The 13,236-nt window shown below is 30.5% G+C and overlaps 2 protein-coding genes across 8 annotated transcripts in view; both read right to left on the reverse strand.

Annotated features, from left to right (window-relative positions):
- LOC551736 (nephrin) overlaps positions 1 to 1,585 on the reverse strand; it is a 347,898-nt gene extending 346,313 nt beyond the window's left edge. For 2 of the 5 annotated variants that reach the window (XR_003305789.1, XM_006564358.3), the window contains exon 1: positions 263 to 1,044. Coding sequence is in view for 4 of the 5 variants with exons in the window: in XM_006564358.3 (XP_006564421.1) it covers positions 263 to 344 (82 nt within the window). In the remaining variant the exon portion in view is untranslated. Of the gene's footprint in view, positions 1 to 262 lie in introns of all 5 variants that reach the window. The other 3 variants (XM_006564356.3, XM_006564357.3, XM_006564359.3) reach the window with 3 other exon arrangements.
- Positions 1,586 to 3,556: 1,971 nt separating this feature from the next.
- Positions 3,557 to 12,890, reverse strand: LOC410307 (angiomotin-like protein 1). Of its 3 annotated transcripts, none has more exons than XM_016915222.2 (13): positions 12,736 to 12,890; positions 11,791 to 11,905; positions 11,506 to 11,687; positions 10,970 to 11,232; positions 10,646 to 10,841; positions 10,212 to 10,501; positions 9,730 to 10,130; positions 9,507 to 9,652; positions 9,084 to 9,418; positions 8,882 to 9,016; positions 8,592 to 8,782; positions 8,357 to 8,511; positions 3,557 to 7,334 (listed from the first exon to the last, which is right to left on the reverse strand). In XM_016915222.2, the coding sequence occupies exons 2-13, from the start codon at positions 11,867 to 11,869 to the stop codon at positions 6,426 to 6,428; spliced, it is 3,282 nt and encodes a 1,093-aa protein (XP_016770711.2). In that variant the 5' UTR covers positions 11,870 to 11,905; positions 12,736 to 12,890; the 3' UTR covers positions 3,557 to 6,425. The 3 variants fall into 3 exon arrangements, with proteins under 3 accessions (XP_016770711.2, XP_016770712.2, XP_016770713.2); XM_016915223.2 differs by lacking the exon at positions 12,736 to 12,890 and adding an exon at positions 12,278 to 12,497; XM_016915224.2 differs by having other exon boundaries at positions 6,426 to 7,334; positions 8,601 to 8,782.
- Positions 12,891 to 13,236: the final 346 nt, after the last annotated feature.

Here is a 13,236-nt window from a genome sequence, read left to right on the forward strand (position 1 = left end):
TTGAAAAATATTACAATTTAACATCCATAAAATTCTCGATATTTCTAATATTGTCTATTTCTAATTTGTCTAAGTAAGAAAAAAGGCTAATTTTATTTAGATAAGATAATTAGATTTAATATATCGTAATTTTTAAATTTAAAATATTATACTGCAATTCTTTAATTTTTTCCTAAAATTCTATCTCGAATTTCACTCTATATTGAGGACACGTATCAGAATATAGAATCGTTCGAAATTATCGATAAAACTAGACACTTACCTTTTACGATGACTGGAGTAGAAAAGAGGAAGAAAATTAGGATCAGCTTCATCGATAATAATTTCATTCCGTACTCCTCCATGGTAAAATGGATCCGTTACAGGAACATAGATAAACACACCGACACGACAAAACGTATGTAAACACAGAAAGGTCACTCGCACATCTGACCGAACGTACTTTTTCGTTCTCAAAATAAGTCACTTCACAGTTCACGTTCACAATTTATCGTCATTTGTCGTAAAATCGACATTAGAAAATGAAAAATCTATCGTATGCTCGATTCCTCGTTATATTTACGAAGTACTTACTTCCATTGGGCACATAATTTTTTGAAATGTCTCACAGAGATTTCACTTGAGCAGCTGTTTACCACTAAACGACGTAATATCACGAATATAAAACGTATTTTATTACGAGGAATCGTTATCTGCGAATATTTCACTTATATTCAATCGTTGATCTTTCCTATATAACACTTTTCACGAAAAATTTTCACTTTTCCGAAATTCGAAACGAACGAACGAAATTCTAATGCGTCACTACGTTCGAGAATCAATCCCGCGACTAAAAATCGACTATTTTCGATACAATGGTAAAACGTATCTGATTGGCTGACAAATAATCGAAAGTAAAAATCAAATCGAGAACAATTTCTCGAAAAGATCGAATTGTATCATGTGTCAAGAGACAATGTCTCCGTAGCAACCATCGATTATACGCACTTTACCGGTTTTCAAAATTTTAAAAATATTGCTTTCTCAATCCATTTTTTTTTTTTTTTTTTTTGATACATACAATATCAAGATGTTATCATATTCGTCAACGAGATGTTATACAATGAGCACGAATTCACGATCGACACGTTCGAGAAATCGATTAATCGAAGAGTAGTTTAACACTACACCGCGAGTTCGCTCGTAACAGGTGAATTGTCAAAGGACGCGGAATCACTGTATTTGAATTCGTTCAATGTCGACAGCTCCGAAACTAAACGTTTCATTGAATATCCACACGGAAATCAATTTTGTTTCTCGGTCTTCGTTTCTGAACACGAACATCGATGACAGTAATCATCCTTTTATTTTTGCCGGTTTCCATGCACACTCACGACTTTTTCTTCAGTCTCGTATTCACTGTCAATTTTCCAACATTATTTCGCTGCTCCGTTTTTCATGCGTGTCACTCAATATTCGTCAAAATATCGTGTACTAATTCGCGGATCACTTGTAATCTGAAAGAGATTGATACGAACACGTACTCATCACTGAATCACGCGACGAAGAAATAAAACTCGCATGTACCACCGCACACCTACGCGGGAGTGTGAACACTGTAGAATTGCTCGAAAGGGAAGGAGGCCTCTGCCCCCGCAGAGATCCACGGAGATTGCCGAACGGAACCGAGTAGACACGAGCGTACGAGCGACCAGCATCCACTGCACCTCCCAACCCCTACGGCCTATGAGTACAGTGCGCACGCAAAGCACTTGACACGATGAGGATGAGAACAACGCAGATGCGGAAAATCGACGGAAAACGTCTTCAAGATACCATGGATCCTACGGGCATAAAGTGAACCGATTTTTTGGATCTTGAATTCGTCTCGTTGCTGCAATCTTTTCGAATTATCCGTGCATACGTTGAGAAGCATTGCTTTTTAACTGAAACATATGCACACAATGTATCTAAGTAATTCACACGAAAATAACTAAAAAATTGTTACCATTTATAAAGTATTTTAATGATAAAATTTTTATTCATATTTATTTCAAACAAAATTATTATTTCTTAAACTTTTCATATATTTCAGGTATAAAAATTTGATAGAGTACTAAAACTATTTCTGGTTTGTCTACTTGAATTATCTAATATGAAATCATAACCTATATAATATAAAACCTTAATTCAATATCTGATATAATATCAGAATATGATAAACATACTTTTATATTTAAAACTATTCCAGAAAAATTATTCGTGATTCAATGTATAATAATATTATTATTCGTTTTTTAATTAATAATTTAAGCAAGGAAGGTGAGAAAGTAAATATTTAAATGAGAAAAATTAAAATTTCTTTTTATAAAAATTTATCTTTTTTTACTAACAATATATCATTCGTTTTTAGTAACTATTTATAAAAAAGGAAATAAAAGTTTTCAAGTCTCTTGGTATATGGTAATAATAATACGAATGTGAAGTGCATTGTTTCCAGAAATGAAAGAAATAACAAGATGTTGCTTGAGATTATAGTAATATTACAATGCTATTGTAATTTCGTACGTAATTTATGATTCCAAAAACATTCAACACTTTATCATTTGATACATTTTATTGCCAATTTGCATTTTAAATTATAAATTATAATTATAAATTAAATATCATTATTTCAAATAAATTCATATTAACTTTTATTTAAAAATATGAAATGAATTCGTATTTTTTGAATTATCTTTTTTATTTATAAAAAATTATGAAATAAAATTCATAAACATCATGACACAATAATTTATTTTAAGAAAAAAATAAGTTTCAAATGTCAACAGTTCTATATTATATCATATTACTCCAAATAAATAAATCAATGAAAATTGGCAATAAAATAAAGTATTTTATATATTATCCTTATTTATAATTTTTATAGAAGAATTTTTTTATAGTCTAGATTAATAAAAAGTTATCTGTGAGAGAAATTTTCAATAATCGAAATTACTAATTTTCTCAAAGAAATTTGATATATTTGAACAGATTTTTGAATTTTCGTGTATAAAAGAACAAATTTTCATTTCAAGAATAAAAAATAGTATGCCAAATCGCATATTCTCTAACACAATCGTGCATCATAACTTGATCAACACAAAATTCATATGACAATTATCTTTTGCGACTGATATATCGTTATTATTAGAGAAAAAAATAATAGAATAATATGATATGTAAATTATATATTAGATTTAAACATACAAAAGTTTTATAAGTTTTGAAGTATTCAAAAAATAAGATTTCTTACACAAAAGAATTGTTTTCTTGAAATGAAAATGAAAAAAAGAAATGTTTATTTTTTAAAATTGGGATTTAAAATTTATTCACAAATAAAACGGAATAAAAATTTTTAAAATATAAAAATTCTAAGAATTACATTAGATTCGTACACATGAATAAAAGAGTGTACGAATGATAATGTGAAATAAAAAGATTGTTTGTCATAAGTAAATTTTTATTTCAAATTGCTACAAAAAATGTCCTATGCGTTTAACTTCCGTTTCGATACAAATTTAACATCTTCATAGCGAAAAAAATTTTGAATTTATAAAAAAAACTTTGTTTGTTTTTTTTTTCTTTTTTTTTCTTTTTTTAATACATTACATACTTATATTACTTTTAAAGGCCACCGGAAGTAACAGGTCACTTTTTGAAATCCGTTCAATTCTCTAAACTCGAAAACTATTGAATCAATATAGTAATTTTCATTACAAACTTGCAAAGTAGACCAGAGATCTCTCATTTTCTAAACATACCGTAATCTTAATGAACACCCAACGTATAAAGGGTGAGTCTTTTATCAGTCGTCACTCAGTTCTAAATTTTCTTACCATCGTGTAAGACTGCGTGTTTTAAAACGGAAGCTATTGAAAAAAATATTCCTTTCTTAAACGTCCGCGAAAGGAATGAAAAATTGATAGAAAATTCACCCTATACGTAAAATAGATAATTAACACAAAAAACGAAAACAAATAAATACGCTAAAATTATATTAAAACATATTTGTCATTATAAATCGTAGTGTGTGCGGCATCCTATAATTTGCTTTGGCATTCTACGCATTTTTTCGTTCCTTTTATTTATATTTTTCTCTCTTTGTTTCGCTTAAGACAAAAATAAACAATTCATTCTAAAATTTCCGACGTCCCTGCGGAAACAATGACTTTAATACATATACATGTCAAAAGGAAAAAGATTTTGTTTCCCTTTATTTCTTTCTTTTTTTTTTTCCATTCTTTCTGCTTCTTTCTCTCTTTCAACAAGCTACGTAACATTCGACGAAAATATTACAAAGAGAGGGGAAAGAGAGAAAGAGAGAGAGAGAGAGAGAAAGAGAGAAAATGTTAATGAAATTTCCGCTATATTTACCACGAATGTCCCTGTAGTCTTCGAGGAACTTGTATCATGAACAATACATCGTTTTAATGTACACGAATTTATGTACATTCACCAACTCCACTTGTATATACGAATACATGTAGATGTAAATGTGTACATATACGCGCGAAGAGGAGAGAAAAAAAGAATAGATTGAAAAAGGGAATTGAGAAAGAACGCATGGTAGCAAATCGCAAAGAAGAAAATTTGTTTCGTCGATATTCATTTTTTTTCTTTTTTTTTTTTTTTTTCAGTCTTATAGGTACCTATACTAATCACGAAAATTGCTTCTGTAATTTTTTTTCTATAATATTTCCTTTACAATTAATATAAAAGCATAAAAAAGTACTTGAACTTGGCAATATCTTCATTCTGATTTTTCATCCATCAATTCACAATGTCATAAATTTAAAATATAGCCTGATATATCATTTAACGACATTAAAAGATATAAACTTGATCATCCTGAAAACAAGAAATACGACGTAGAAACATTTCTTCCTGAAAACTGTTATCGCTCGAATAATCTCGTTTATCGAATCGAAATGTATTAAAAAACTTAGAGGGACGAGGAGAAAAATCGTACGATATCTTTCGACCGATTTTGAACGATATTTCCGAGAAATAGAAACGCTCGAAAAACTACTGTATCGCGAAATATATTATTTTTAAATATTCACTGTCGTTATATCATTTTAAATTAATCGAATCGTTATAATCATTTATATATATTTCTTTCGACGTGAATTAATATTCAAAAATCGTTGAATCGAGAGCATGTACACATAAAAATATGATTATATAAAATATATATATATATATATATATATATTTATATATATATATACATTATAATCAAATCTTTCGCTTTTTTATCGGAGCAATCGAACTTTCGTGACTCGCCTTACCATAGTTTCACTTTTCCTACGAAAAGCAAAACCGATTGGATACCTCGGTATCTTTACAGCGTTTCCAACAAGGAAACAATCTTAAAGATACATAAATAAAACCAACAGGAGGAAAAATATTTTCATAAAACATGTGTAGAAATGCGGTACTTTTTTTTTTTGCGGAAAGATAAAATACACGTACGAAATATAACATGTCCGTTCAAAGGCCATACGATCGTAATTTTAGCCAAAATACACAAGTGTTTTCCTCGGGGATTCTGAAAATTTCCCGGATATAAGTATTCTTATTCCTAATTGTACCGACTGTTCATTTCATTTTTTCACGCAGTCTTTAACAAGGCACTTCTTTTTCGCATATTATACGTATATATATATATATATATATGTGTGTGTGTGTATATGTTTTTGATAAAGGCCGCAATGTTTCTAGATGTAAATGCGTACGAAACGAGAGGAAATCAATTCCATTTTCATTACAGAAGTTTACTTTGGTAATGACTAGGTCATGCACTATCGCTACGCAACGATATATCGTTGTTCCTCGCTACGTCATGGCGATCGGCTTCTCCGTTATTATTAATGGTAAATAGAAGGGAACTAACGGATCGTTTAATATTATGGCTGTGTATAAACGTATCGCTCGCGCACATACGTACATTAGGACTCTAGACAGGATCCAAACTGCTGAAGAGCGAAGCAGAGACTCTCTCGAAATCGATCACGCTTTTGATTTTTCGCTTCCCCTTCTCGATCACCTTTATCTGCCTCTCATTCTCTATCTATTCTCGTCGTTTTATCGCTCGTTTCCATTCGATCATTCAACAAATTCGATCCTGTTGCGTGCTTCTTAAATATCCACTAGAAAAAAATTTTCCATCGTTCGTCAAAAACATAATAGAAAATTTATGAGAATGAAATAAACGTGTATACCAATATTTGGTAAAAAAAAAAAAAAAAAAAAAAAAAATAACTGGAAGATAAAGTATGGAAAATGATATCCTTCAAGTTCCTCAAGTTATTCCTTGGAGAGAAGCATCTTCAATGTCCTCGAAGGAGTCTCTTTTTAGATTAGGGAAAGACTAATTCGATTCCAAAAATTGTTATTATAAATTAAAACTGAATACGGTAATTGTTCGGGCGAGGTATGGATCTCGCCTTGGAAGGTGGCAACGATGATGTGGATGCCTCGCTGCTAGCCGTGCCTCCAGAATCGCGTCCCCCGCTCTTGCTGCTCACCGTGCTCCCGGTGCTTTGTCCGCGTGAACCAGCCTGCTTTCTCAACGTGCCATCACTGAGACGACCGTACTCCCCGATACGACGAGACGACGGTGGCGGTATCAGTGAACGGCTCTGCGTTTCCCTGTGCTTCGTCTCCGAATTGTTGGGCTGTTTCTTTCGAATATTTTCACCTTGAAGACGCTCGTACTCGTGGCTCGTAGTCGCGGAGGATGGCTTTTTCAACGAGTTATTTACGACCAATGGTTCCGCGGCGGACGATTTCTTTCGGCGCTGAGCCTTCGTGTCGAATCTTCCGTACTCGATGGTGCAGTTATTCGTGTCGCGTACCTTCATACTCGCCGACGTGTCCAGAGCCGGGCCTGGATCTGATTTTTTACGAGTCTCCGTATCGCTAAGTCTGCAGTAACGTGAGCCCGTTGACTTCATATTCTTCGGTGGTCGAGGTAACGAGCTGGGAGGAAGGCTGCCCGCGCGACGTGGCTCGCCCTCTTGCATCCTCTGCCTCTGCGAACTTCTGCCCTGCTTCTCCAGCAGCATCATGTCCTCGGGCTTACCGTCTGATAATCTCGACACAGTGCCTTTCAGCCTCGAGGCTGCACTCGCAAATTCCATGATACCGGGCGAGACCTCACCACCGGAGTCGTCCAATAGGCGACTCTTGCTCGAGGCGGTGCTCGAGGTACCTGTGCTATCTACACCCGCCAATAATGGCTTGGGTATTTTTCCTTTTCGCGACGCAGTGCCTGGATTAGAGAATCCTGGAAAACAGCAAAGTGCCCGCTGAAACAAGAGAAAAGCATAGCCGCGTTGGAAAGGAGGCCCGGGACCTGGAATGTGGGGTTAGTGCTCGCCACAACAGCGCATGCACACTCATGGATCACATTGGGATAGGAATGATTGATTCGGGTTAGTTTGAATTAAATAGGAATTAGGTAGGAATTATCTTTCTCTTTCTTCACTATCTAATCGAAAACACGTTGAACACGATTAATATTATAGTTAATTGTAATACAAAAAAAATCAATGGCACACAAAGATTTGTATTAGTGAAAAGTACAATTTACTGAATTTTATGATTATTAAAAACGAGTAAATTCGATGCATTCTTTACATATTATCTATGAATATAGTTTTTTAATAATTTATTCAGAGTTTGCTCTTTTTTAAAAAATGGTAATTATATTTTGTCTTTAAATTATTAACAATTATTAAAAATATTTGCGATATTACAAAATTTTAATGAAATATTATTCTTCTGAAAATTTGTTTTAAATAAAAAGCTTACTCTGTATAAATTTTACTAATGAAAAGAAAAATGGATTAATAAAACACACATGATTATGCGAATAACAACAAACACAAGGTAAGAATAGTTGATATATTGTTTCTTTTATATATTCAATTACTAATAATCAAAAATATTATTTGTAGTATTTTTTTGTAGAAAATATATGAATTACATTTTTAATATAAAACAACACATCAATTATTCTTGTTCACACGATTACCTAAATTAGACTTTAAAGTACCTGTGTACAAACTGTAATATTTTGATAATCTTCTGTAGCTCTAAAGCTAAAGAATTTAACATCATAAAATCAAAATATTATGAACGCAAGAAATACATAGAAAAAAATAAAAATAAAATTTCATAAAATAATTTTGATATGATTAATAGATATGATAATAGATAAAATTTTAGTTTTAACTGATTTTTTACATAAATATTTTTGTAAAAGATTAATTGTATGGTCGCGAAATTATTTCTATGCTTATTATACGTTTACTGGGATGTTGCATACCTTACTAAGTAGTTGGGAGTCTAGTTCTTTTAATTGATCATCGAGACTTTTATTTGTTTGCTCAAAGCTGCCCTGTTTCCTATATTTGTAACTGTCTGTAACACCATACGAACCAGTACTTCCATAACCACTACCACCACCTAATACACTGCTTACTGTTGAATATAAAAGTTAATATTTAAAAAAATTTAATTAATAATCTTAAAATATTTGTATCATTTTTTCATGAAAATACATTTTTTACCAAGTTCTGGTGTACTTGTCAATGCAGTGTGGTGATCCGCTGATGTACTTGAATGAGACGAATGTGCAGCAGGATAACTACCAACACCACTACTGCTACTACTATCCTTATCATATGTATGTTTTTGAAGAACTCTAATCATTGCATCCCTTTCAGCTAACTTTGATTCTAAATCTTTCATTCTATAAAATAAAAAATCATTAGAATCCAAAACGGAACATAAAAAAACTAAATTATAATCATAAAAAAAATAAACCACTTATATGAAATAATAATATTACCTAGATTCAAGATCAGCCAATTTTTTTTGTGCAGCATGAACTTCATCCATGTGTCTCATTTTTTCGGATCGTGCTTCTGCAATTAATTTCTCTGCATCTTGACTCGTTTTTTCTAATGCAGCTATCTTTGCATCCCTAATTCAAAAAAATAAATTATTAATACGAATATGATAAAAATATTATTAAGCGATTATTAATTTACTTTGGTAAACTAGCTGCATCAATTGCTGCTTGTCTTAAAGCACTTTCTTCGAGATAACGTTGTTCCCATTTTGCAACGTCACCTTCCAGTGACATAATTTTTTCATCTCTTTCGCGTATTCGTCGTTTTAACTCTGCGATTGTTTCTCCATTAGAAGATTGTTCATTACCGTTAGCACCACCGCCACCGCCACCTCCGCCTTCTCTTAATTCCCGTTCTAATTGACCTCTCAACTGTCTTTCTGTTTCTTCTCTTCTATCACTGGATGCTTGAAGAGAAGACAAAGCTCGTTGAAGTTGACCTACCCTTTCTACATATACTTGTTTCTTTCGACACTGTAAAAAAAATAAATATAAAAAAAAAAACTTAATATAAAACATGAAATATGAAAGAATTTATTGAAAAATAAATAAAAAAAATTACCTCTTCTTCAAGACGCACCACATTTCCTTGTGCATTAGTAAGAGCAGTGTCTAGAATATCTATATGTGTACGTTGTTCCTGTAACGTTGCTCTTTGTGCTGCTAATTCGATTTCCTGTCTTTCTTTCGCCGCAGCTAGTTCTTTATCTAACATAAAAATAAATATGGTTAAATCGATGAACTGAATGACGATAAATAATAAAATATATTTAAAATATATTTACTTTGTGTAATCAATTGGCCAATTAATAATTCTCGTTGCGTTAACTCTTTTCTCATAGATTCCACGATCGGAGGACTATCAGTACGTGCTGATAATAAATCTATTTGATCTCGCAATGCGCGATTTAATTCGGTTAATCGTCTACAATCATTTTGTAACCTCAATCTAGCAGCTCGTTCCAATTTCTCTCTTCGTTCACTTGACGCAGCCAATTCTTCGTGAGCCCTGTGCACCTTTGCAATTTCTTGTTCCAACTTTTGAGATTTAGCAACTTTGTTATAACACCGTTCTAATTCTAGTTTTAAAGCGCTATTTTCTTGGATTACGATTTGTATCATTTCTGATGGTGGCCAAATTTCACCTGTTGCAGATTCTGTCTCTTCCCTTCCTTTTGTTTGAGGTCTATAAAAATATTAAATATAAAATATTACTTATGATTCATCAAAAATTAATTAATTTCAATAATCAATTTAATTAAATTACCGTGGTGAAGTCGTTCGCAAATTGTAATTATCAATATCTGGTTTGCCAATTCTAGACAAGTCAGGTTGTGATCTTGATAATGTCAATTTTTCCATTGGTCCAAGAAGTCGAGATTTATTTTTTAAAGGTAATAAAACAGACATATATGAAGGTGGTGGTCTATCTTCTGACTCGCTATCATTTTGTTTCCCTCTATCACCATCTCTCATTCTCATATCAATATTTCCTCCATTATTTGTTAACTTACTATAAGATGGTACTTTAACTTCTTTTGCAAGATGTTTTAATACCTGTTTGGTTTGATTAAAGTAAAAGTAATAAAATAATAAAGAATTAATTACATTTAATCAAATTTATAATAAAATAATTTTTTTATAAATTGAATATTCATTTGTTATATATTTTATTATTAAAATATAAATTATGATAATCACCTGCGATTGACTGAGATAATCATCTGGTATGTCTGTTATTTCTTGACATCCTCCATTATTAGATTGCTCATAAATATGATCTTCATGAGTTAAATTTGATAAAGATTGCATAGTAGGACTATTTGAATGTCCTTTTCCACCAGCATCACAATATAAATAACCCATATCTCCATGTTCTCTCACTACGCTTGACAGCCTAAAATTAAATATCAATATTTATAAAATATTTGTATAAAATTATAAATATAAATATAATTCTAATTGTCCTATAATTTTTTCTTAAAAATATATATTTTTTAATAAATATATATTTAAATATATTACCTTCCAGATGGTACCCATGAATTATCATCATTAGCATTGTGTATTATAAGTGTATTGTAGGAGCTTGTAGACACATCTAAGCTACTTCTATTTGAACCTACACTGGTACGATTACTTAAATTATCTTTCAAACTATTTCTATTAGAACCATTAATGCTGTCTTTAAGACTATTTCGATTAGAACCATTTAAATTCTCTTTTAAACTGTTTCTGTTTGAACCATTCAAACTGTCCTTTAAACTATTTCTGTTGAGCAGGTTACCCTAGATTGCAATAAAGTAATTTACACTTATGTAACTTAATAATACAGATAGCAATTTAAGATACGTAAGAATAATATAGGTAAAACTAGGCATTAAATGTCTACATTTATTTCAAAGATAATAAGAGGGAATAAAAATATATGCACAAAAGTGATCAATAAAAATAAAAAAATACAAAAAAATATATATATGATTAATATTAAATTACTATCAATAAAATTATTAAAAATATATAATTAATAAATAGTTAGAAATAAATATAATTATACATACTTGTATATTTGGTATGTTTTCTTTATGACTGGAAGATCTGGATGGACTTTGTTGTTGATTTTCTTGACCTTGAGGTTCTTGGCGAGCTGTATGTCTTATAACATAGCGATCTTCATTGGTTAGATTCTCATTTGAAGTTGAAACATCAGTTTCACTACCACTTAAACTTTGTGGAAGACCACCTAATAAATGAATATAAAATATAAAATATTTAAAAAAATTATAATTTCATAAATTTTCAAAAGCAAAATTGTTCTAAAAACAAATTTCAAATTTTTCTAATACCTTGCATTGATAGTTGCTTCCTTTGTATATTATTATTTGAAAAAGGTAAAAATCTGCTACCTTGTTGCAAAGAACTCATTTTTCTATTGTTTCATTTACACCTGTTATATTTTATCTGTAAATGTAGAAAATTATTTTTTTCACTATTGTTCATGAAATATATAAAATCATTTATTTATATATAACTTTTATTATTTTATATTATATTATCATTACTATATTTTAGAAAAAAATAATTTTACAAAAATTGATTTATTATACTTTAATAAGCTTTATACACATTCATATAACTACACATTAGAAAAATTAATAAAAATAGATCTATCGATATAAGTTCTTGTAAAACACAAATTTTTATTTTTGTACAAGAATTTTTTATACATTTAAATAAATACTTAAAAGTACTTTGTCTCAAAATTCATTGAAAACGTGAACGAGAAAGATACAAATTATTAATCTCATAGAATTATCACTTTTCTATTCTTACACGTTAAAAACTAATGAGAACGTAAACCTATTCACGCATTCTTGTATTTGACATTACGCGGCATTCGAAAACAAGAAACTGAGAGAGAATTATAAGAAGTCAATATTGAAGAAAGAGATGGTGATGTTATAGTAATGGTAAAGCAGAGCACTCTGACAGAGGTGTCAACACTCTGGAATGTTGATAATCCGGAGATATTGAATTTTTCGTTGATGCGTAACATTGTAATGAGAAAGTATTCGAAGTCTTACGAATTTAACTCATCAATATATTCCATGTTGCAAAATTAAAAACGCTATTTTTGTACGCGATTTTTTATATTTTTACAAATTTTTAAACTTGAAGGGCTGTATAAATAAACAAAAAATACAATATCGAACTATAGCTAACAAAAATTTTTTTATATATTATCAAAATGTAAGCAGATGGTCCTATCAATTTAATGTCCGATTACTCACATTATGCGAAAGTGCAAAAATGGGATGAGTGTCGTAATTATTTCAATAAATTAGTACACTTTACAACTCCACGCACGAGAAATAAAAATTGTTAGTTCCTGCATTCCTCATCAGGGTGCGACGTATACGAAAGCGGGATACGCTCTTCCTGACTCTTCTAAACTTTTCCAATTTTTTTCTTCATCTGTAGATGAATCACTAAAAAGCAATGTATGGAGAATGTCATCCTTATATTTTTTTTTTTTATTATTATATATGTTTTTTTATATTTATATTTATAATAAATGTAACAATTCCTTTCTTTCTTATATATTGATCAATGTTTTCATTCTTTATTCTTAAATAAAATATTTATGTCAAGTTCATTGTTCTATCAATGTACGCAAATTATAACATACATAAATATTTACAATAGATTTTTATATAACATTTTAAATAACATTGTCATATAAAAATACATTTTAATATATATAATTGAATAAAATAAAACAATTTTTATTG

This window comes from Apis mellifera, linkage group LG11, assembly GCF_003254395.2.
Source record: "Apis mellifera strain DH4 linkage group LG11, Amel_HAv3.1, whole genome shotgun sequence".
In the NCBI taxonomy this organism is placed as follows: Eukaryota; Metazoa; Arthropoda; class Insecta; order Hymenoptera; family Apidae; genus Apis; species Apis mellifera.

Coding starts and splice junctions, on each gene's coding strand:
- LOC410307 (XM_016915222.2), bottom strand. CDS start 11,869: ATGAGTTCTTTGCAACAAGGTAGCAGATTTTTACCTTTTTCAAATAAT. Junction 11,688..11,790: donor GAAGCAACTATCAATGCAAG/GTATTAGAAAAA, acceptor TTCATTTATTAG/GTGGTCTTCCACAAAGTTTA. Junction 11,233..11,505: donor AAAACATACCAAATATACAA/GTATGTATAATT, acceptor ATTGCAATCTAG/GGTAACCTGCTCAACAGAAA.